The 22,293-nt window shown below is 40.4% G+C and overlaps 1 protein-coding gene across 1 annotated transcript; it reads left to right on the top strand.

The window, feature by feature from the left end:
* Positions 1–1,745: 1,745 nt before the first annotated feature.
* On the top strand, positions 1,746–22,194 carry DAPL1 (death associated protein like 1; the record flags this gene model as incomplete). The annotated part of the gene is made up of 4 exons (XM_082658745.1): positions 1,746–1,803; positions 9,907–9,994; positions 14,037–14,097; positions 22,078–22,194. 4 exons carry the CDS (start codon positions 1,746–1,748, stop codon positions 22,192–22,194), a joined length of 324 nt encoding a protein of 107 aa, XP_082514871.1.
* Positions 22,195–22,293: the final 99 nt, after the last annotated feature.

The following is a 22,293-nucleotide window of genomic DNA, read 5'->3' as shown; positions in this document are numbered from 1 at the left end:
TATCTGTTCATTTCTTTTTATTGCTGAGTAGTATTCTATTCTATGGATATACCACCGTTTATCCATTTTACATTTGATGGACTTTGGGGTTGTTTCTATCTCTGGGCAATTATAGAATAGAGCTGTTATAAACATTTGCACACAGGTTTTTATGTGTACGTATGTTTTCATTTCTCTTAGGAAAATTCCTAGGAATTAGATTGTTAGTCATGTACTAAGTATATGTTTAATTTTATGCGAAATACCAGACTTCCAAAGTGGCTTTACCAATTTGCATTCCCATCAGCCATGTTTGAGAGTTCTAGTTGCTCTGCATCTTCACCAGCACATTGTATTTTCCAATTTTTTTAGTTGAGCCATTCTAATATGAATACATATGTGGTGTAGCTCATTGTGGTTTTAATTTGCATTTCCTTAATAGTTAATGATGTTGAGCAACTTTTTATGTGCTCACACGTTGTCAATATCTCTATTTGTGGAGTTTCTGTTTAAATCTTTTTCCCTTTTTTTTTTTTTTTTTTTTTTTGCGGTACGCGGGCCTCTCACTGTTGGGGCCTCTCCTGTTGCGGAGCACAGGCTCCGGACACGCAGGCTCAGCGGCCATGGCCCACGGGCCCAGCCGCTCCGCAGCATGTGGGATCTTCCCAGACCAGGGCATGAACTTGTGTCCCCTGCATCGGCAGGCGGACTCTCAACCACTGCGCCACCAGGGAAGCCCCTTTTTCCCATTTTTATATTGGCTTGTTCTCTTTGTATTGAGTTGTAAGAGTTCTTTATATATTCTAGATGCCAGTACTTGTCAGAAATATGCTCTACCAATTTTTTCTCCCAGTTTGGGGCTGGTCTTCATTTTCTTAACAATGCCTTTTGAAGAGTGGAAGTTTTTAATTGTGTTGAAGAACAAAGAGACATTTCTAAGCACCTGCCTTTTGCTGAACTTTGATAGCACTGGAGATACAATAATGCCTAAGCTTGCATTTGTACTTTTTCTCTTTAACAAAGCAGGCATCTCTTGGTTTATAGCCTGCTTTTTCACTGTCTTATCATGAATATTTTTCACAACATTAAATATTATTCAAAAACACAATTTGTAATGAGTACATAGTACTCTCATGGCTATATCTTAATTAATTTAACTATCCCTCTCTATTTGGGGGTGTTTATGTGGACTCCAATCAATACTAAAAAGAAAATAAAAGAGAGAGAGAAATGTATGATTACCATCCCTTGCAGAAATCTCTGTGCACATCCCCAATTTTACTTTCTTAGTATAGATGCTTGACATTGCAAAGACTGAGACAAAGGCATCACACTTTGTTTTATAATTGCCTCCTCAGAAAAACAACTGATGTCTTGAAGCAAAGATCTTGTCTTGCCCTCCTTGTCACGCGAGTATATGACAAAACCTGTCACATTGTAGGTGCACCATACAAACTCGATGGATAAATAGTTAGAAAAAGAATTCCACTGAGCTTGATCCTTTCCCCTTCCTCCTGGGAAAGAAAGAGTCCCCTTAGCTGTCTACCTTGACTTCTCAGATGAAGGGAATAATAAGAAAGTTTTCTTCTAAGAGGAAACTTGCCCCCAATATGTAGGTTCCCAGAAAAGCTAGATGACAAGCCCTGTTGCTGCTCAGCAAAGCCCTGAAGGGACCCCGCCCCCAGCCCATATAAAGCCAGGGTGCAGTGGGGCAGCCGCACTCAGCCTCCAGAGCGCCGGCACTGACCCTGGCCCTGGCACGCGCTATGGCAAGTGAAGTGCAAGTCCAGCTCTCCGCATTGAAAGGGGGGCATCCTCCTGCAGGTAGGCTGCCCACCTGCCCTCTGTCCTGCAGACAGCAAGACCCCCTCAGCTGCTGTTGCCCCTCCTTCCACAGAGGTGCCCCAACAGAGCAGAGGCTCTCAACCTCCCCTTGTTCCTTTAACTTCCTCCAACCTGAGTTCCTCCTGTCTTTGATCCTTTTAGGCTTCTGTGTAAAAATCACCTGGGGATTTGTCAGGCCCGGTTGAATGAAAACCTAATTCTATGTGGGAGTACAAGGGATTGGGCACTGGTAGAAAGGAGCAGGTGGTGAGCTTGGACCTTCCCTCCCTGGCTGCAGGTTAGCAGCGACCCATTCACACCTGGAAGGTAATTTACTGCCATGGAAACATTCCTCCCTAGAGGTCCCAGCTTTCGGACTCAGTCTCCCGGAGATGCCTGTACATCATCCGACTTCATACCCAGCCAATCCAACCTCCACACTGAAGAGAGCAACCCAATTTTTCTCTCCCTTCTCAGGCTCTGGGGTCGGGCAGTGTGATCAGTAGTGTCTTTTGTCTGTCACCAAGCTGAGGAGCACTTTTTAATAAGGACACTAGTGTGGGAGGGGTTGACTGGAAAAGGTAGTTATCAAGGCATTTTGCAAAGCATCTACAGTTCTTTTCTTTTTGTAAAAAAGGTATGCTATTTATATCCACTCCCTGGAATATGGAAATTAGTTTTATTGTACTTAACCATATGTTCATATAGATTGGCTGAGGCATGCAGGCCTATTTTTAGCTGATTTGATGCTCTTTTAACTGCCTTTCTTCTTTTTTCCTTAAGAAATATCTCAGCAACTTGACCTCTTTGTTTTTGCCTTTCTCCATTAACAAAATTCATTTACTGGTATCATTCTTTGGCTCCTCTGAGCCAAGATTATTTCAGTCATCTTGCTGCAGAGGATGATGGCAGGTATAAACTTCACAAAGCATCGAAAACTGACACAAGGTTCAGTGGCTTTCTGGTGAGCAGCCCAGCCAAAGTCAGAATTGTTACTGCTAATTCCGAGTTTCCACTTCTCAGCACCCTGTCCTGGCCTCCTGTGGCAGACTCCTGACTTTTTATGTTTGTCATTGGATTTAGGAATATTTAACATTATCTATATTTAAAATTAATGATGCTAAATAATGATCAAGAACTATCGATGCAAATTATTAGAAGTTTCTACACAAGGACAAAAGAAAACGCCATTCTCTTCCCGCCACAATCCTTCATAAAACAGTTCAGCTAACACTTGATTTGCTAAATGACGTTTATACACAAAGATCACAGGGATAAACTTCACCAAGTGAAAGTTTGAATGAAACCACCAGGAACTTTCTGTCTCCGCCACTAATGATTGCTAATTACTCTGTGTACATAGCCCACCGTGACGCCATCAAGCATGTCAACAATGCCTCTGGTATGACAATTAATTATTATGAACTGTGACACTACAGATAAGAGGTTGGGGATGATTAGAATGGAGATGAAGGAAGACTTTTGCCTCCCCACTGAGAACAAGGGAGCAAAGAAGCCTCATCCTTCAGCTTGTCTCGCTATATATTTTAAGTCTGAACCAGATAGCTACTGTACAAAATTGTATTTATAGAACAAAAATAATTCATTGCCAGAATTCCATTAAATTTCACCTGATTTTTATAGGCAATGGACAGGTCCATGAAAGTAGGACACAGACATGATGAAAGGTCTGTGAAAGGTCTGACGTGGCCTTTGGAATCAGACAGTCCTGGATTTAAACCCCGCTTCCCTTCCACTTCTCTGAGCCTCAGTTTTCTCATCTCTAAAGCAGGCGGTAATAAATAACATTGATAGTGTAAGGTTGTTATGACTATTAAAGGAGATAATCTATGTAAGGTACCCAGCACATGAATGTGAATCCCTGTAAAATGCAGGCCTAGTAAAACACGTAGCCATCAAAAGAAATGATTCTCCTCAATTGCAAGACCTCCTGATGTTTGCAGACTGCATTCGGCACTACTGCAGTCATCGGAGCAGAAGAAAACTGCAGTGGGAAAGATACATATGCCTGCTCCATCATGGTTAAAAGTGAAACCGCTCCAAAGTCAGCCAGCTGTAACTTTCCCACCTACACAGGGGGTGCTTAGTGGTTTTTCTTTTATGTATATTAATATAACATATTGTACCTCTGTGGATCCTGGCTATAAATTTATGCTGTAAAACAAGACTACATTAAACATGAGGCGGCCTGGGCTCTAGGAAGCTTAGCTTTTCTGCTAAGGATTTTCTGCTGCTTTGGTTTGCCTCGCTCTCAGTTTTTAAGAACTCCATTACCTGAACAGTCAAAAATGTGTGAGTAGAAGGTAATCCGAGGAGACCGAGTACATATGTGATGAACCAGAAAAAGCAGCAGTTCATGAGTTTTTGTATATTCCTTGCACTTTAATTTGTTTTAAGGCAAATGAGTCAGAGCCATCAAAGGGGTCACCACTGAGAACCCCCAGAGAGAATCCATTTTCTGGCTCATTAAAGAGACGGAAGTTTGGGGAGTGTATCCCCCAGGGTGAAACTAATGCAGAAAATGGGGAGGAAATCATAGCTGCAGAAGGGTTAGTATGGTTTTTTAAAAAGCAAACACCAGAGGCTTAATTCTCTCAACTCCAGTCTGCTCATGTCAACTTCTGGGAGTTGATCTGTGAGGTTCAACAGAGAGGTTACGAGACCCACTACCCCACAGGTCACAGGGACAGGGGTTTGATGACAAGAACGGCTGCCATTCACTCAATCCTGTGTGACTGGCACTGCACAGAGCCTTCTAGACACAGCGCCAGTACTGCAGACTGATGATGAACCCTCATCCTTGTTTCACAGAGGAGCAAACTGAAAGTCAGCAAGGTCGAGGGACGCGCCCAGTGCCCCATAGCTGGTGAGAAGGGGCAGAGACGTGACAGTAAAGTGGGCCCAGGTCAAGCCCTCTCCCTCTGAAGCCCTCTCTCCTTGCTTTTCCTGATGAGAGTCTTTTGTCTTGACTGACAGTTTAGAATATGCCAAAAACTCAACGGTGAATGCAAAGTAAGCGTTTTGCAAACATCTAACCTTTTAATTAAAATCTTCAAATGAACGTTCTAAGTCACAAGGCAGAGTTTGCCCAAACCTCTGTGGTGGTCAGCTTTTTCACACACATTCTCCACTGATTAATGAGGGAAAGAAGCTCTTGCACAGTGTTTGGTAGAGGGTAGTCAAGATAAAGAAAGATAAGCCTGCAAGAAAAATTGTGCGATATAGCATTCTAAACTCAAGGGTCAACTTTCGAAAAGTTATAAACTACAAAAGCGGCCACAAAATTATACCTCTTACTCAGAGATAGGAAAGCAAAGTTTCATTTTCTCCACATCAATGTAGATTTTCTAACGAAACTATCCAAAACATCTCTCTCTTACATTTTAAAATCTCTCGTTCATTTTGCGTATTGAAAGGACCTAAACATGGAATTATGTGATTACACATTTTTTAAAATAAATTTATTTATTTATTTTTGGCTGCGTTGGGTCTTCGTTGCTGCACGTGGGCTTTCTCTAGTTGCGGTGAGCGGGAGCTACTCTTCTTTGTGGTGTGTGGGCTTCTTATTGCGGTGGCTTCTCGTTGCAGAGCATGGGCTCTAGGCACACGGGCTTCAGTAGTTGTGGCATGCGGGCTCCACAGTTGTGGCTCGCGGGCTCTAGAGTGCAGGCTCAGTAGTTGTGATGCACGGGCTTAGTTGGTCCGAAGCATGTGGCTCTTCCTGGACTAGGGCTCGAGCCCATGTCCCCTGCACTGGCAGGCAGATTCTTAACCACTGGGCCACCAGGAAAGTCCTTTACATTCCCTTTACATTTCTTTTGGGATTTGTTTCTCTGAGTACACTATATTCTTTCAAAAGGGAGGGACATGATAGATTTTCTTTTGTAGGTAGGTGGGAAGAGTTAGAATCATAGTAAAGACCTTACAATAAAAATCATCTAGTTCAACTTCTACCAAATTCCCCAAAATCCTTCTAAAATATTCATGGCAGATACACTTCTTTTCTTTACTTTAACACACTAAGGGACCAGAGATATACTATTGTACTACGCAATCTTCTTCACTTTGATTAACACAGTTATATGTAGCCAGACTCTGCCTTTCTGGAACTTTCATTCTTTGCTTTCCATTCTCTCCTCTGGAAAAACATAAATATAAATAATAATAACTACGAATTATTAAGTGCCTACCATGTGCCAGCTGCTTATGTCACCTCTATTCCCTAGGACAACCTAAACAAACAGTATTATTCCCTTTTGAAGGATGCAGAAACTGAGCCTCAGAGGAGTTTATCTTGCCCAAGGTCACAGGGCACAGGAGGGGGTAGAGCTTTCTGACCCTAGATAACATTTCCTTACCAGTAAATCCTTCCTCCTCCACAAGACAGCCCCTAAACTCCTTGAAGATGGTACCATAAGCTTCCCTTGAGTCTTTGCTTCCTCAGAAGCCATCTTTCCAGTTTTCCCAGTTCCTTGTCTGACACGGCTCCTTCTCCACTCTGGTTGCTCTCATCTGGACATTCTCTAAATTGTCTGTGCTCTTTCAAGTGAGTGGCACAGAGCTCAACATTTCAAAGGTCTTCTCACTTTTAACTATTGCTTATTTTAACTATAACAAGTGTGCTTCTATAGTTGGCTATAATAACCAGTGGAAGAAAACGTGCAAAAACAAAAGCATCAGAGAAAACAAAAGGAACACTAATAAGAAAGTAATTACAGCACTCCATGTTTTAAAAGCATTTGTCACAAGGAGGATGAAAGATACTGCTGGGAGAGCTACTGAAGGCTCAAGCTCTAGGTCTAGACCTATTGTGATTTGATTCCTCTTGGTAGAAGAGGCTATGAACCACACCACTCCTCATACAGTGGCACACCCTTCTCAAGCAGTCTTCCAGAAAAAGCCACCCCTTGGTTTATTTCATCTCTGTATTCCAGGGCTATTCAGAAGGTGTTTCCACATTATTTCATTTCTGTTGCTGATTATTTTGTATGCCTTTTTTTCATGTGTGTGTGTGTGTGTGTGTGTGTGTGTGTGTGTGTGTGTGTGAATTTAAAGCAGACCATGTATGAAAACAGGACTTTTTTCCTGGACTGTATCTAATATTACAGAATTCTAGTGAGACACCTTTATAATCAATAAAAAAAAACTTGGTGATTCAAAATGACCAAGTGGAGTTTATTCCATGAACACAAGAATGGTTTGATAGTAAAATATTCATTAATATATATTTATAAAATTTTTATCTATTAATATAATTAACCTGATTAAGGTGAAAAACCATATTGTATACATGATGATAAAAAGGCATTGGATAAAATTCAACATGTGTTTGTAATTTTTTAAGCCCAATGAAACAGTAATAGAAAGATATTTCCTTAATATGATGAAAGAAATATATTTGAATATACGTTATATATATTGTAAATATGTGTGTGTGTATATCCAACTAAGTATATACATCATACTTAATGGGAAAACACTAAAAGCAATCCATTAAAAATTAGGATGACAAAAAAAAAAAATTAGGATGACAAAGATGTCCATCATCACCACTATTTAATATTATTCTAGAGAAAGTAATATTATAATTATTTGCAGATTATATAAATTTTTTTTACCTGGGAAACCTAAGGGAGTCAACAAAAATATTATAAATAATAAGAGAATTCAATAAGATCTGGGTATAAAATCAATGATATTAATATAAGAACAACAATCTGTGAAAGCTATAATGGAAGAGTAGACCGTCTCTACAACTACAACAGCAGCAACAAAGACAAAATACTTAAGGAATAAACCTAGCAATAAATGTGTAAGATTTATGTGAACAAGTTACTGAGGGACCCAAAAGAAAATGTAGAAAATGGAAAAGCGTACCATGTTCTTAAATAGAGAGCAACCAGGAATATAAAGATACGAATTTTCCCTTTAAAAAAAAATCTATAAATCTAAAGCAAGACCATTAAAAAACTACCAGCAGGATTTTTTGGAGGAAATTGACAAACTGATTCAAAATTTCATGTGGAAAAATAAATAAGAATAGCTAATAAAATTCTGCAAAGAAAATGTAGCAAAGAAGGACTATCAAAATTAAAATATGTTAGGGACTTCCCTGGTGGTCCAGTGGTTAAGACTCCGCACTTCCACTGCAGGGGGCATGGGTTCGATCCCTGGTCAGGGAACTAAGATCCCACATGATGCATGGTGTGGCCAAAAAAAAATTTTTTTTAATATGTTATAAAGCTACAGTCATTAAAATAAAGTTGTAATGGCATATAAACAGAGAGATTAATGGAACAGAAGTCCAACAGGACAAATGGACCAAAAATGTGAACAGTTTATAAAAGAAAATACAACTGGCTTCTGAAACACAGAAATAAGCTCAACTTTTAATAAAATATTAGAAAGGCAAATTACCTTTCTTTTTCTAATTGGTTGATGAAGCCAAACATTTTCTAGTTCTCACTGTTGCTTGAGATATAGGGAAACAATCACTGTCATTGTGGCTGGTGAGATTGTAAACTGGTGCAACCACTGTGAAGGGTGACTTGGCAAGATTTAGCAAAATTTCAAATGCACATACTCTTAAGAATTAACAAGATCACTTATAGGAATTTATCCCATGGATATACTTGCACTTGTGCAAAATTATGTATATGCAAAGGATATTCATTGCAGCATTGTTTGTGATAGCAATGGGTTAGAAACATCTAAAATGTCCAGCGGTTGGAAATTGGTTAAGTAAACATAGAATGTTCATATAAAGAAATTTTAAAGCAGATGTTAAAAAGAAAGACATTCTCTCTATATATATATCGATAGGGAACTTACTCCAAAGTACATGACTGAATGAAAAGTATAAACAAACAAGATGTAGAACAATGTATGCTGCCATTTAAAAAAATATATAGGTATGTGTATAGAATGTCTATCGATGAATACATAGGGACTTGTTATCGTTAGCAGTATCTAGGGAGATGAACTGGAGACTTAAAAATAATGGTAGAAGGGAGACTGCAGACCTTTCCATGATTTTTGAATTGTGTGCCTTATGCATGTACTATTACATAATCAAAAAATTAATTAATAATAATTTTAAAAGAAAAACGATGAAGTCAATTCACGAGGGCATTGAGAAATAGGTTTTCCTATTTTTCACTCTATTGGAGCCAGTTTTAGAAAATTGCCAATCTGACATTTCCATAAAAAGAATTAACAGGTTCAAACAAATCAACTTCCATTTAGCTTTTTCTCATTTGAGCTTGTCAGATTTCAGATGTGCAAATTTCCTGGGAACAGAAAAAAGTATTTGCTTTGACTTGCAATCTGAAATGGGCTGCTCCTTTTCAAAAGTTGATTTCATCTGACATTGTTAAACACTTGAATTGCTGTTAGGTCATCTGTAGCCTAATTAACACTAATTGATCTCTTGAATGGCAGGATTATTAATGCAGTTTAATTACTCATTAGAACATCTGAGCTCCTCCAACATCGGAGGTTTGGGGTCTGGGATGGAAGGTGGGCATCTGGTGGGATCAGAAGCATCTCTCTTGAATTAAATGCCTGTTACCACCACATGCCCTGACTTTTGGCTCATTCTTCAATCTAGCTTTTGAAAGCTTTGGTTGAAAAAAAATTTTGCAAGCCTTGCACTTTAATCTTGTGGGAAAACAGAAGGGTCACATTGGAATTGTCGGTTGCTGTCATGAAGAATGTAATTGGTTTTCTAATAAGAAAAAATGTTTTTCAGTAAAATGCCTAAGGGAATAAATTGTTATCTCCTCCCCAAATCGAAGGTGTAAACACCTCTGCCTTTTTTAGCCTCAGGTCCCCCTCTCCGAACACAGACAAGCAAAAACCTTAGCCCTTCTCTCCTTCCCACCTTGTTTGCCCAAAATATTTTTTCTTCTGTTATGCTAGTTCAGGGTACCTTTTGATTATGTTGTTTTAGATTAAAGTTTAGCTCTTCAAAAAGTTCTAAAATTCTTCAAATCTACAGTAAACTCATACCTTGAATAACAAAGCAAACTTTCTCTTGCTGCCCTAAATATGACTCCCTTGTTGATGCTTATTTGTTTATAGTGAAAGCTGGAGGAAAGCGAATTTCCAAAAAACAAGAAATTGGCCTCTTGGAGAGACACACCAAGAAAACGGGATTCGAGAAAACAAGGTAGGGGACTGCTTAATTTCTTTTCCTTCTTCATCTTGATTTTTAAGTGACCCTACTGCCAGAAGTCAGAGGCTTCGCTGGATCTTAGGACAAACCAAGGCTCCCTAGGCACTTACTAACCAGAGTTAGAGGCAGCTGGCATGGTGGGGTGGGGTAGGGGTGGGGGTCAGCATGGGAGAGGGGGTTAGCTACCCTCTGGAGGACTCTCTCTGCCCATCCTCCTCTTCCCTGCAGCCAGCGCAACTGCCTCCTGCTTAAAAAGCAAGGTCCTGAATGCACCCAAACAGGACTCACATCCCTGTATCTCATTTTCACCTTAGCCTTTAAAGTACTGTCCCTAAGCTGGCCTTGTGTTTGTAATATGCTTTCTGCTGAAGCAAATCTGAATTAAAAATAAATGTGCTTTTATTTTAAATTCCTCACTCAATTATTTAGAAAATAAAGGCCACTGTATTTGGCACATCTGGAAGGAATTTGGATATGGAGGTTGTTTTCTCCCTGCTCCTTCCGCAGTAACCTTGACACACTGCACCTTTCTCAGAGCTAAGCAGAGAGCCGTGGGCTGGATCTCATGTACAAATGGCCCAGCCCCTCTATGCCTTGGGTAAGAAAAATAGTGCCTTCAAAAAGAAGTGAACATGTGAAACTAGCTCCTCCAAGTAGAGGCGCTTCAGAGCCTATTTCAGGATGGTTTCCATAGGTGAGTTCATGAGTGACTCAAAAGGAGTGAAATAGAGGATGCTCAGATACATCCTTAAGAGTTAAAATGGTAACAGTCTCAGAAAGAAAGTGTGGAGGGAAATAGGCTATGGAATTTCTCGGGGCTTTTTCTTTCTGTATAAAATTACTTTTTAGATCACTTTAAAAGTTTTCTTCTCAATTTCTGGGAAGGAAATTTTTTGAGGATTTTTCTACTTTAAAATGAAATACTCTGGGCTTCCCTGGTGGCACAGTGGTTAAGAATCCTCCTGCCAATGCAGGTGACATGGGTTCGAGCCCTTGTCCGGGAAGATCCCACATGCCGTGGAGCAGCTAAGCCCATGCGCCACAACTACTGAGCCTGCACTTTATAGCCCCCAAGCCGCAACTACTGAAGCCCGTGTGCCTAGAACCCACAAGCCACAACTACTGAAGCCCGTGCACCACAATTACTGAAGCCCACGTGCCTAGAGCCCATGCTCCGCAACAAGACAAGCCACCGCAATGAGAAGGCTGTGCACCGCAATGAAGAGTAGCCCCCGCTCACCACAACTAGAGAAAAGCCCATGCACAGCAACAAAGACCCAACGCAGCCAAAAATAAAATAAGTAATAATAATAAAATATAATAAAATAAAAATATAAGAATTAAATTTTTAAAAAACGAAATACTCTATCCAAAATATATAAAGAACTCATACAACTCAGTAGCAGGAACGCAAACAAGCCAGTTTAAAACTGTGCAGAAGATTTAAATAGACATTTTTCCAAAGAAGATATACAGATAGCCAACGGGTACATGAAAATGTGCTCAACATTATTAATCATCAGGGAAATGCAAATCAAAACTACAACGAAATATCACCTTACATCTGTCAGAATGGCTATTAACGAAAAGTCAAGAAATACCAAGCTGTGTCAAGGACTTGGGAAAAAGGGAACCTCTGTGCACTGATAGCTTGTAATACACATTGGTACAGCCACTGTGGAAAGCAGTATGGAGTGTCCTCAAAACATTACAACTACAACTACCATGTGATCCAGCAATTCCAATTCTGAGTATTTGTCTGAAGAAAATGAAACCCTAACTTGAAAAGATACATGCACCTCCACATTTACTGCAGCATTATTACAGTAGCCAAGACATGGAAGCAACCCAAGTGTCCATCGACAGATGAATGGATAAAAAAATGTGATACACACACACACACACACACATACATACAGAGGAATACTGTTCAGCCATAAAAAAGAAGGAAATCCTGCCACTTGTAACAACGTGGATGGACACTGAGGGCATTATATTAAGTGAAATAAGTCAGAGAAAGACAGTGCCATATGATCTCTCTTGTATATGGAATCTAAGAAGAAAAATAAACAGGACAACAACAGCAAAAACTCGAGCTCATAGGTGCAGAGAGCAGATTAGTGGTTGCCAAAGCTCGGGGGAGAGGGGATTGGTGTCTGGGGTAGAAAATGGGTGAAAGAGATCAAGAGGCACAAACTTAGAGTTATAAAATAATTAAGCCCTGGGGATGAAATTATAGCATGATGACTATAGTTAATGATACCATATTGTATATCCGTAAGTTACTCAGAGAGTACAGCTTAGAACTTCTCATTACAAGAAAAAACATTTAACTATGTATGGTGAGGGATGTTAACTAGACTTATTGTGGTGCTCATTTTGCAGTATATACAAATATCAAATCATTATGTTGTACACCTGAAACTAATGTAATATTATATGTCAGCTATACCTCAATTTTTTTTTTTTTTTTTTTTTTTTTGCGGTACACGGGCCTCTCACTGCTCTGGCCTCTCCCATTGCGGAGCACAGGCTCCGGACGCGCAGGCTCAGTGGCCATGGCTCACGGGCCCAGCCGCTCCGCGGCACGTGGGATCTTCCCGGACCGGGGCACGAACCCGTGTCCCCTGCATCGGCAGGCGGACTCTCAACCACTGCGCCACCAGGGAAGCCCTATAGCTCAATTTTTAAAAATTTGCCCCTTTGGCATTAAGCTTTTGTTTCTTCTGAATCAGAAAATAACTATCGCATAATTAAAGCAAAGCTATAAGTCCTCAAGGGTGGGAGTCACATATTATTTATCTCCTGACCCAGCATCTAGGACAGTTCCTAGAACAGAGAAAGCACTCTGTAAATGACGTCACACTGTCATTGAATTGCCAGCTGGTTAACTTCAGAAACCTATCCTGCTACTAAAACCTGACTCAAGTGTAAGCCCTGTTTAGTGTGACACCGGTAAACACGCCTGGGCCAGGGGCTCAGGAGCTAGAGTCATAGCTTGGAAATGACCTTCTAGTTGACAGCCATGGACAAGTCATCCGTTTCTTTGCACCTCAGCAAAAGGGACTTACTGTTAATTCTAACATCGGGTGAACACTGCAGGAAGAGGAGCTGCCTAGAGAGTCATAAAGTGCTGATTGGAACCCTCTTAAAAAAAATTCAGGGCTTCCTTGGTGGCGCAGGAAGCTGAATCTTATAGAATTGGGGGACCATTTTAAGGAAAAATAATACAAAATTACAAATATGAAATGGCTAGGGTCCCTCCCAGGGCCTTGAAAGGAGACTGTGCAGTGAGAGGCCCTGAAGCTTCCCTAGCTCCCCCATGAGTCACCTCTGCTCTTTATATCTGCTTTGTGAGCGTTTCCATGGATAGGATTTCCTCCTTTTTGTGGACAAACACCTCCTTATATCTTCTAGGAGAATAGCTTTTGAAAAATATAGCGTAGAAAATAAATTTCTAAGCATCATCAATCTGTGTCCATACCCCAATAACTTCTACGAACCAACACAGACCATCCAGAAAAAAGTATGGCAAGCGCAGAGTTCCCTTCAAGAAATTGCACTGTAAGCTCAGCCCTGATTGAAACTCTCCCAGCAAATAACTTGGCCCAAGAAAAGAAGCCAGACACAAAAGAGTACCTGCTGTATGGTACCTTTTATGATATACAAATAAAGTCAAAACTAATATATGGGGCTGTAAGTCAGGGTAGTGATTATTCTTAGGGGCAACTGGTTTGACTACTGTTACAAGTTTGTGAGTGTTCACCAGCCTGTATGTCGATAACATGTGCACCTTTCTGCATGTATGCTGTACTTGGATGAAAAGTTTAAAAATATTAATTATACTAAGTTGGCCTGCAAAGCTTGTTGTCGTACATGGGCATACAGAGTAGGACTTTTTTTTTTTTTGTCTTCCAGAAGTAGCCAAGCAGAATGAAAGCTTAAAGGCCAAGTAGAAAACCCCCTGTAAAAGTGGCTTAGCCTCTTTAGTGGGAAAGTTTCCATTTCTATGTGAAGTTTCTTTTCATCTTCACAGTGCCATTGCAAATGCTGCCAAAATACAGACGATGGATGCCCTGAACGATACGCTGGAGAAGGTGAGCCGTGGGGGAGGTGCATCACGTGATGCTCCCAGCCAGTATTCACCCAGCCTCCCAGCCGATCAGGCTGCATGGGTGAATGAGCTGATGACCACTGGGGTGTTTTCCAACTCAGAGGTTTGATGTCCTTGTGAAAGAATCTGCTCTCAGTTCAAGGAACACGAAGTGGTTTTGATGAGAAAAGCTGATGCTCCCAAATTCCTAGTGTCTATTTAATAAATCATTTCAAAAATAAGGTAGTAAATTAAGCAAGAATCATGATGCCAAACTGGCAGAACTTGACGTTGCCATCCCAAATATTTATTGGAAACGCTGGCCTGTTGTTATAAAAAAAGGCAGCCTGTGTATTGGGAATTCAGCCCTTTTTCAACTTCCTCCCCACCACTGCACTCCCAACAGGAAATGTTTGATTTGAGGCCAGGGTGGGTGGTGGAGGGTTGCCCATTTGGGGGCTGGAGGAAGCCTGGGCACTGGCTGACTTTATCTAGTAAAGTCTATTTATGAAGGTGGTTGACCATTGCTATTTTTATTTCCGTATCTTGAATTCTTTCTAAGTAGCTCCGGAAACTCAGAAAATTCTTCCCACGTAGACAGTGGTTTAGTTTTGGATTCAATCTTTTGTTTTTAAATGTTGTAAGTGAGCTGAGTGAGGGTCCTTATTCTACTTCTAGGGGGCGGGTGCATTGAATTCAGGCATTGAAGGACCACTCTTTCTGCTGCCCCCATATATATTGAAGAGACAGGACTGGGCGGGTGTCCTTTGCAGAAGGAAGACTGGCTGTTATTACCAAAATCAGGGGTCTGAAAAAGATTAGAGTAGAAACTGTGCAGCTAGACTTCTGAGACCCCTGTTTAGCACTGGCTTCTCCACTTGCTACCTCTGAGGTCTAGAGCAAGTTACTGATCCCGTGCCTCTGATTCGTCATTTGTAAAATGAAGATAAGGAAGAGGATATATATACTTCAGACGGCTGTTGAGTGGAATCGATGAGGTTCACACACAGGAAGTTCTTAGAACAGTGCCCGACACAGAGCAACCTGCCTGCATTCTCTGCTCTAATTAGTAACATCTGTTTCATGGCAATGAAAAGAAAAGGTGTGTCTGAAGCCCATGAGGCAAGTAGTATCAGGCAGGATCTTAATGAAAGACGAAAGCTACAGAGCCTTCTCACGTAGGGGGGCTTGGTTCTCCCATCAGATAGATCGGAAGGGGTGCGGTCATAAGTGACTCTTTGCCTTCCTGACTTTAGAAGAAGGGCAGGGATGGATGATGACCTGCCACACACATTCTCCGGCCCCTGCCCACTAAACGCTTCTTCCTCAGGGGCAATAGAATGTCCACAGTAAGTAGAGCTAAGTGGAATAGATATATTCCTCTAGAATATATGTTCACCCAAAATAAAATGTTTAAAGAGAGTGGTCAGTAAAGGTTGATGATGCTGTACTTTAGATATGATGCCAGAGCCTTTATTGTTTTTTGTAGACACATGTGCATATGTCTATGACATAAAGGTTCTTTCCCTTTCATATTGTTCTTTCATATCACTTCTGAATCTCAAAGATAAACAGAAGAATCAAATAACAACAACAATAAGTTGTATTTAGAAATCATAAGAAAATATTGAGTTGGTGTGCTGTTACAAATATTTTTAATAGCAATTGTATCTATTTTTTTTAAAAAGCCGCTTTAACACTTAGCTCCATGTCTACTGGCGTAGGTCTATGGCTAAGACTGCATAGATTACTGGTTAGAACAGGTTCTGGCATTCTGGCGTCAGATATCAGGTGCCTGGGTCCTATGCTGACTCCATCACTTGCTAGATGTGTGTCTTTGGGCACGTTTCTTCACTTCTCTGTGCTTCTGTTTCCTCATATGTAAATGAGAATGTGGTTTATAGTATCCACTTCACGAAGATGTTGTGAGAATAAAATGAAGGTATAGAACATGTGCAAAGGACTCAGCACAGAGCCGGACAGAGTTAGCCTGCAGTAAGTGTTAGCTTCTATTCCCAAGGAGATATCCTACAGGGCATCACTTGGAATCCAGGCAAAGGATAAGAGACCAGCAATAAAATCAAGTCCCAAGATTACCATAAATCACTGTCTTGAATATGGAAGTTGGTGGGATCCACATGGTCCCTTACAGCTAAGAAAAATCTTCCCTGAATCCATAATTCAACGTGAAGCATAATAGGATTTCATAATAAAAAAGGTCAACCTGGGGTGGAAAGACCAATGCCTTTTAAGAAATAGATCTGCTGAGATCAGTGGTTGCCAGAGAGTGGGAGGAGGGGTTGACCACAAAGTGACAGGAGGGTATTTTGGGGGGTGAAGGAACGGTTCTATATGTTGACTGAGGTGGTGGTCACAGATGGTATGCACTTGTGAAAACCCATAGAACTGAACACTAAAGAGGGTATCTATTTTACTGTAGATAAATTATACCTTAATTTTTTAATGAAAAGAAATACATAACTAGCAGCAACGAAGACAACGCAGCCAAAAATAAATTAATTAATTAATTTAATTTTAAAAAAAGAAATGCATAACTATACAGCCTAATATAAAAAAGTAAGACATATAAAATATAGAGATTTAGGGTTTCCCTGGTGGTGCAGTGGTTAAGAATCCACCTGCCAATGCAGGGGACACGGGTTCGAGCCCTGGCCCAGGAAGATTCCACATGCCACGGAGCAACTAAGCCCATGCGCCACAGCTACTGCCTGTGCTCTGGAGCACACTAGCCACAACTACTGAGCCCACGTGCCACAGCTACTGAAGCCTGCGCGCTCTACGGCCCGTGCTCCACAATGGGAAGCCACCTCAATGAGAAGCCACCGCAATGAGAAGCCCACGCACGACAAGGAAGAGTAGAACCTGCTCTCCACAGCTAGAGAAAGCCCGTGCTCAGCAACAAAGACCCAGCACAGCCAAAAATAAATAAAATAAATTTATTTAAAAAAAAATATATATATATATATACAGAGAGATATCTGATGATAAATTTTCATCTGCATTACAATGATTTTCCCAACAATATATATTGTCATGAAGATCTAACAATATATAACTGGCCAGAAGAAATATAGTAGCAGAAATGAGGGTCATAGCCTCTGCATTTATTAACATTCCTTCATGCCCTCAGCTAGAATTATGTCTAGTTCCTAGAACCCATGTTAATTTTCATACCAGTTTAAGAACTTAGAGTCCAAAACAGTGAGTTATAGCCCTATTCATAGGAGCTCAGCAACCATTCAATCATGGCAGGAAATTTCTATCCATATGCCAATCATGTCTGGATACCCTACTTTAAAGCCAACCAAGGGTTTAAGATTTGGGAGATTGGAAAACAATTCCCAAGAGGTTGGAATTGGACAAATCTAAGTGGGAAGCAGCCTAACATTTTCCCTCCCACTCTTTCCCCCACTCATCTCCACACAGACTTCACTCCCCACTACCTTTCAAGGTAGGTAGGACCCTCCCTTCTTCTCTAGTCAGTCTTTCTCACCTCTTCCAGCCCTAAATACTGAGAGAATTCATGTTGCCCACTGACAGGCCACATCATGTGTTTATTCCTGCAGAAGAAGGGTTGTATAACCCCAAAGCTCTCTAAGATAAAAATCTAGGAGACCTGGTCTTAGACAAAGTTCCATCTACCCCTTAGAGTCACATAGCTCCCCTGAGATCTACGATTGCTTGTTTACTTAATTATTTTAAGGCAAGGAATGAGAGAGAATGACACTGCCAAATATATTCGTTCTCTGGATAGTTACAGAAGTTAAGTTTGGCAATAGTTGTGAAGCTTCTCCCAACATAAAAGTATCCAGTTAAACCATTAGTAACGGGGCTGGGTTATAGTGCAGATGGGGGTGGAATGTTGAAGCCTAGTTAAATTGGGGCCACTTTTCAAGCTGCCAGCTATGTCACCAGGGCCAAAGTTAGTGAGACTATGTGAAATGGGATCCTGGGGGAAAGGAAGCTATCAAAGGCATCTGCAAATCTAAAAAGGTTTCTCTTGTTCTGTGTAGGATGATCCTTGAATTTCATTGACTCAAGCTGAATGTTTTGTTTTAAGCACTTTGCTTAACGGGGTGTGGAAATCTAAGTGCCAACGTTCACGTTGGAAGTTAACACCCTTCAAAGATGAATGGAAGAGCTGCCAGTCTTCTAATACCACCTGACTTCAGGCTCTAAAACAAAACCTGCCACTGACTTTTTAATTTCTAGAATTTCTTTCATAGCTCTAATCATAAAGACTTTTACCGTACTTCTTTGACTTTTTCTCTGAAACGAAAAATGTAGGCTCTGAGGTCACAACTACCCAAAATGATGGTAAATTCTCAATGTGGAAGTTTCTATTGATCTGCTATTCAAGTTCAATATTTTGCCCCTTATGGGATGGAACCACAGCCAGGAAGAATCCTTACACATATCCTTCTTTCTCTTGTGGGATTAACCTAGATTCTTTTACCCTAATGAGTCAGACAAACACCCTTCATTCTACAAACCCTATCGTTTTACAAAGATTAACGATGAAAAATCCAAAGTGTCCCCAAAGTTAAGATGTCAGACTAAAGCACAGGTTGTAGGTTAGAAACCTATTCCTACTTACTTCCGGTCTGGACTTGAATATAAAATGTTCCTATCTCCATTGATTTAAAATCTACAGGAAAGAATCAGGGCATTTAATGATTGACTATTATTTACAGTTCCATCATCTGAAGACCCTTTGTAGACTCTCCACCCACAACCCCCAAGTCTTTCTATATTAGGACGTTCCTGATTGAGGGGGTGGGGTGTTTGAGAAAGAGAACTTGACTCTCTGGTTGTATTTTCACCTGTCCCTATAAAGCCCTTACCCTCCGCAACTTGTACATTGGTAATTTAATAATTATGGGCAGTTTATCTAAGGCTCTTATCCTTGTCAGAATTGTTTCCACTATTTTCTCAATCCTGTTGATTTTTTTCCCCCTAAATTTTGCCAGACCAGTTCACAGATGGCCAACAGCCCCCCGGCGCAGTCTCCCATTCATTCTGATCTGTGGCATTCCTCTTTTGAGACGCAGTTGAGCAGAGCTCTTACAACCTCAGTTAAATGCCTTAGTTGAAAGGTAGCCCCTAACACTTGTGCATTCCTGGTGAGAATGTAAAATGGTGTAGCCACTATAGAAAACAATATGGCAGTTCCTCAAAAAATTAACTATTGAATTACTGTATGATCTAACGATTTTACTTCTGAATGTATAGCCAAAAGAATTAAAAGCAGAAATTTGAAGAGATATTGGTGCAACAGTATTCATAGCAACATTATTCACAATAGTTAAAAGATGGAAGCCACCCAAGTGTCCATCAGCATATGAATGGATAAACAAAATGTGGTCTATGTACATGCAATGGAATATTATTCAACCTTAAAAAGGAAGGAAATTCTGACACATACTACAACATGGATAAATCTTGAAGGCATTATGTTAAATGAAATCAGCCAGACACAAAAGGACAAGTATTACATGCTTTCACATTTATGAGATACATGAAGTAGTCAAATTCATGGAGAGAGAAGGTAGGATGGTGGTTACCAAAGGCTGGCAGAGGAGGTAATGAGGAATTATTCTTCAATGGGTACAGAGTTTCAGTTTGGTATGATGAAAAAGTTCTGGAGATGGATGGTAGTGATGGCTATACAACAATGTAAGTGTATGTATTGCTGCTAACCTGTGTATTTAAAAATTGTTGAAATGGTAAATTTTATGTTTTATGTATTTTATTGCAATTTTTTAAATGATCAATACTGTAGCCCCTGAATTGCGGAGATAACCCTGGAAATGATCAAATAATGAGTTAGTGCCAAATTAAGCAATAAGTGTATCCTCACGCACCGTTCTCCTCTCCCCTTTCCTTTCCCACCTCCACCCATCATCACTCTGACACCTTAAGAGCAACAATCAACACTGTGGTTTTCTCTCTTCTTTCTCACCTTGTCATCTTGCCCCATCCATCTCACCTTGGCTAATTGCCCAGATTTCTGTTATATCAGAATTATTTGTTCATTTCCTTTCTCACCCCCCTTTACCTTACATTTGACTTTAAGTAACTTGCCAAGTAGGTCTTCCTACCTGTAATCTCTTGAATGTGATTTAGAGCTAACCTGAAATAATCCATCTGTTTTAGTTGACACTAAAGACACCTAGTCTGGAAGAAAACTACTGAAATCAATGACCTCTTAAGTTTCCTTCTGGTTCTAACGTTAAAAGAAAAACGAAACAAAACACTCTGCCCTTACCACACTATAAAATGTATGTCATGTGGCCCAATGATATCTGATCTGACAAAAAAATAAATCAGCAGCTCTTTTGTTAGATTGTAAAGTAATACTTATAACCAATACCTCAATTATGTTTCTTCCTTTCTACTAGAATGCCAGCATAGACCGTCCTTGGGTTTAATTATTACATAACTTTTACCTTCTCTTTGTAAAAGAAAACTTTTAGAGAAACAAAGGCAAAGTAAAGAAAAAGACTAGGAATTGCCCGTAATTCTACCCCTCAGAGATAATCATTGTTAACACTTCAGTGTATATTCTTCCAGTATGTTTAATTTTTTTAAGACCAAGAAGAAAGAACTTTCTGGAGCCAAGTTTCACATGAAAGGGAATGCTGTGTGCTCAGAGCTCAGGGACATTTGAGAAGTGATGTAAGGCACATATGTTTTCCCTGGCTTAGAAGAGCCCAAACAAACCATAAACAGTGATGTTTGGGGTCATGAACAGTTTATCTCCCCTTTTATTTGAGTGTCAAGGCAAGGGCATCTAAGTTCAATAGTGATAAATTAAATTTCTGGTGAGCTGAGGCATCCCTTCCCTGCTGGCTAGGGAAGGTGTTCTTAGGTACCTTTATATTGAATCAGTGGGCTTGAAAACCAAGAACTGGAATGGAACCGAAAGGCCTCTGGGTCCAAATTGTCCTCCTAGGAAAACTATGCCTGAAAGACTTGCAACATTGGGCATCATTTCCATCTTCAGCTGTCCTTAATGTAAATTCCATAAGGTCTCTTGGTTCCATATGAAATTCCTCTTATTGTCAAAGTCTCAGTCTGTGTTAATTTAAATCTATTTAAGCTCATTTCCTCATAGATGTCTTCTGCAGAGATGACCAGTGAGAACTTTTGTTACCTGAAGCTAATAAGTCATTCCTCAGCCTTCTCTTTACCAGGCTGTTTATTCAAATAGAACCTTATAAAATGGCCAATTTCACATACTTCAACCTAAAAATCCCCTAACTTCTTTCAGAGGTTCTTTATTTCTGATCTTCTGACATCTGAGGCGTTCTTCCTCCCCACCCCAGGACCTTCTTCAGTGTCCCCATGGCCTTCTTAGCATATAGTGTTTCGTATATGCATAGTAGTGCCAGAATAAATTCTAATATTGGAGGACTGATGAAGATATTTCTACCTTTAAAAATGTCACTTCAGGGCTTCCCTGGTGGCGCAGTGGTTGAGAGTCCGCCTGCCGACGCAGGGGACACGGGTACGTGCCCCGGTCCAGGAGGATCCCACATGTCGCGGAGCGGCTGGGCCCATGAGCCATGGCCGCTGGGCCTGCGCGTCCGGAGCCTGTGCTCCGCAACAGGAGAGGCCACAACAGTGAGAGGCCCGCGTACCGCAAAAACAAAACAAAACAAAACAAAACAAAAAAAGTCACTTCAAAACATATATATATATATAATTTATATAATTACCTTATATATAATATATTTTATAATTTTAAAAACTTAGAAACACACTAATGAGGGAAAACCCAGGTTAACAAGTATATCCATGGATACAGAGCTAGAGGTGGTATGGAAAAAAGAGATACTATCAAAGAAGTAAACAAAACTGTGAAATTCCTCTGACCAGCTGTTTTGTTTTCTACTACTTTAATGCTTTATGACCCAAAAGATCCAATATGCTCATTTTTTTCTTTCCTCCTCACCTTTAGCTCAGCCATAAATTTCCAGCAATAATGCACATGACACATCAAAAACCCAGACCTGCTCTGGAGAAGGTCACTCCACTGAAAAGGATCTACATTATTCAGCAGCCTCGAAAATGTTAATCTGGGATGTAAAACACAGCCGTCTAGCCAACTGCCTCTAATATCTGAGAGCTTAGCAAAAAGGACCGACTTTCCACAGGCCTAGTGCACTTTCTTGGT

This window comes from Grampus griseus, assembly GCF_964374135.1.
Source record: "Grampus griseus genome assembly, chromosome: 7".
NCBI classification, from domain to species: domain Eukaryota; kingdom Metazoa; phylum Chordata; class Mammalia; order Artiodactyla; family Delphinidae; genus Grampus; species Grampus griseus.
Note: the sequence above shows the minus strand (reverse complement) of the source record. Positions and strands in the feature narration are given on the sequence as shown.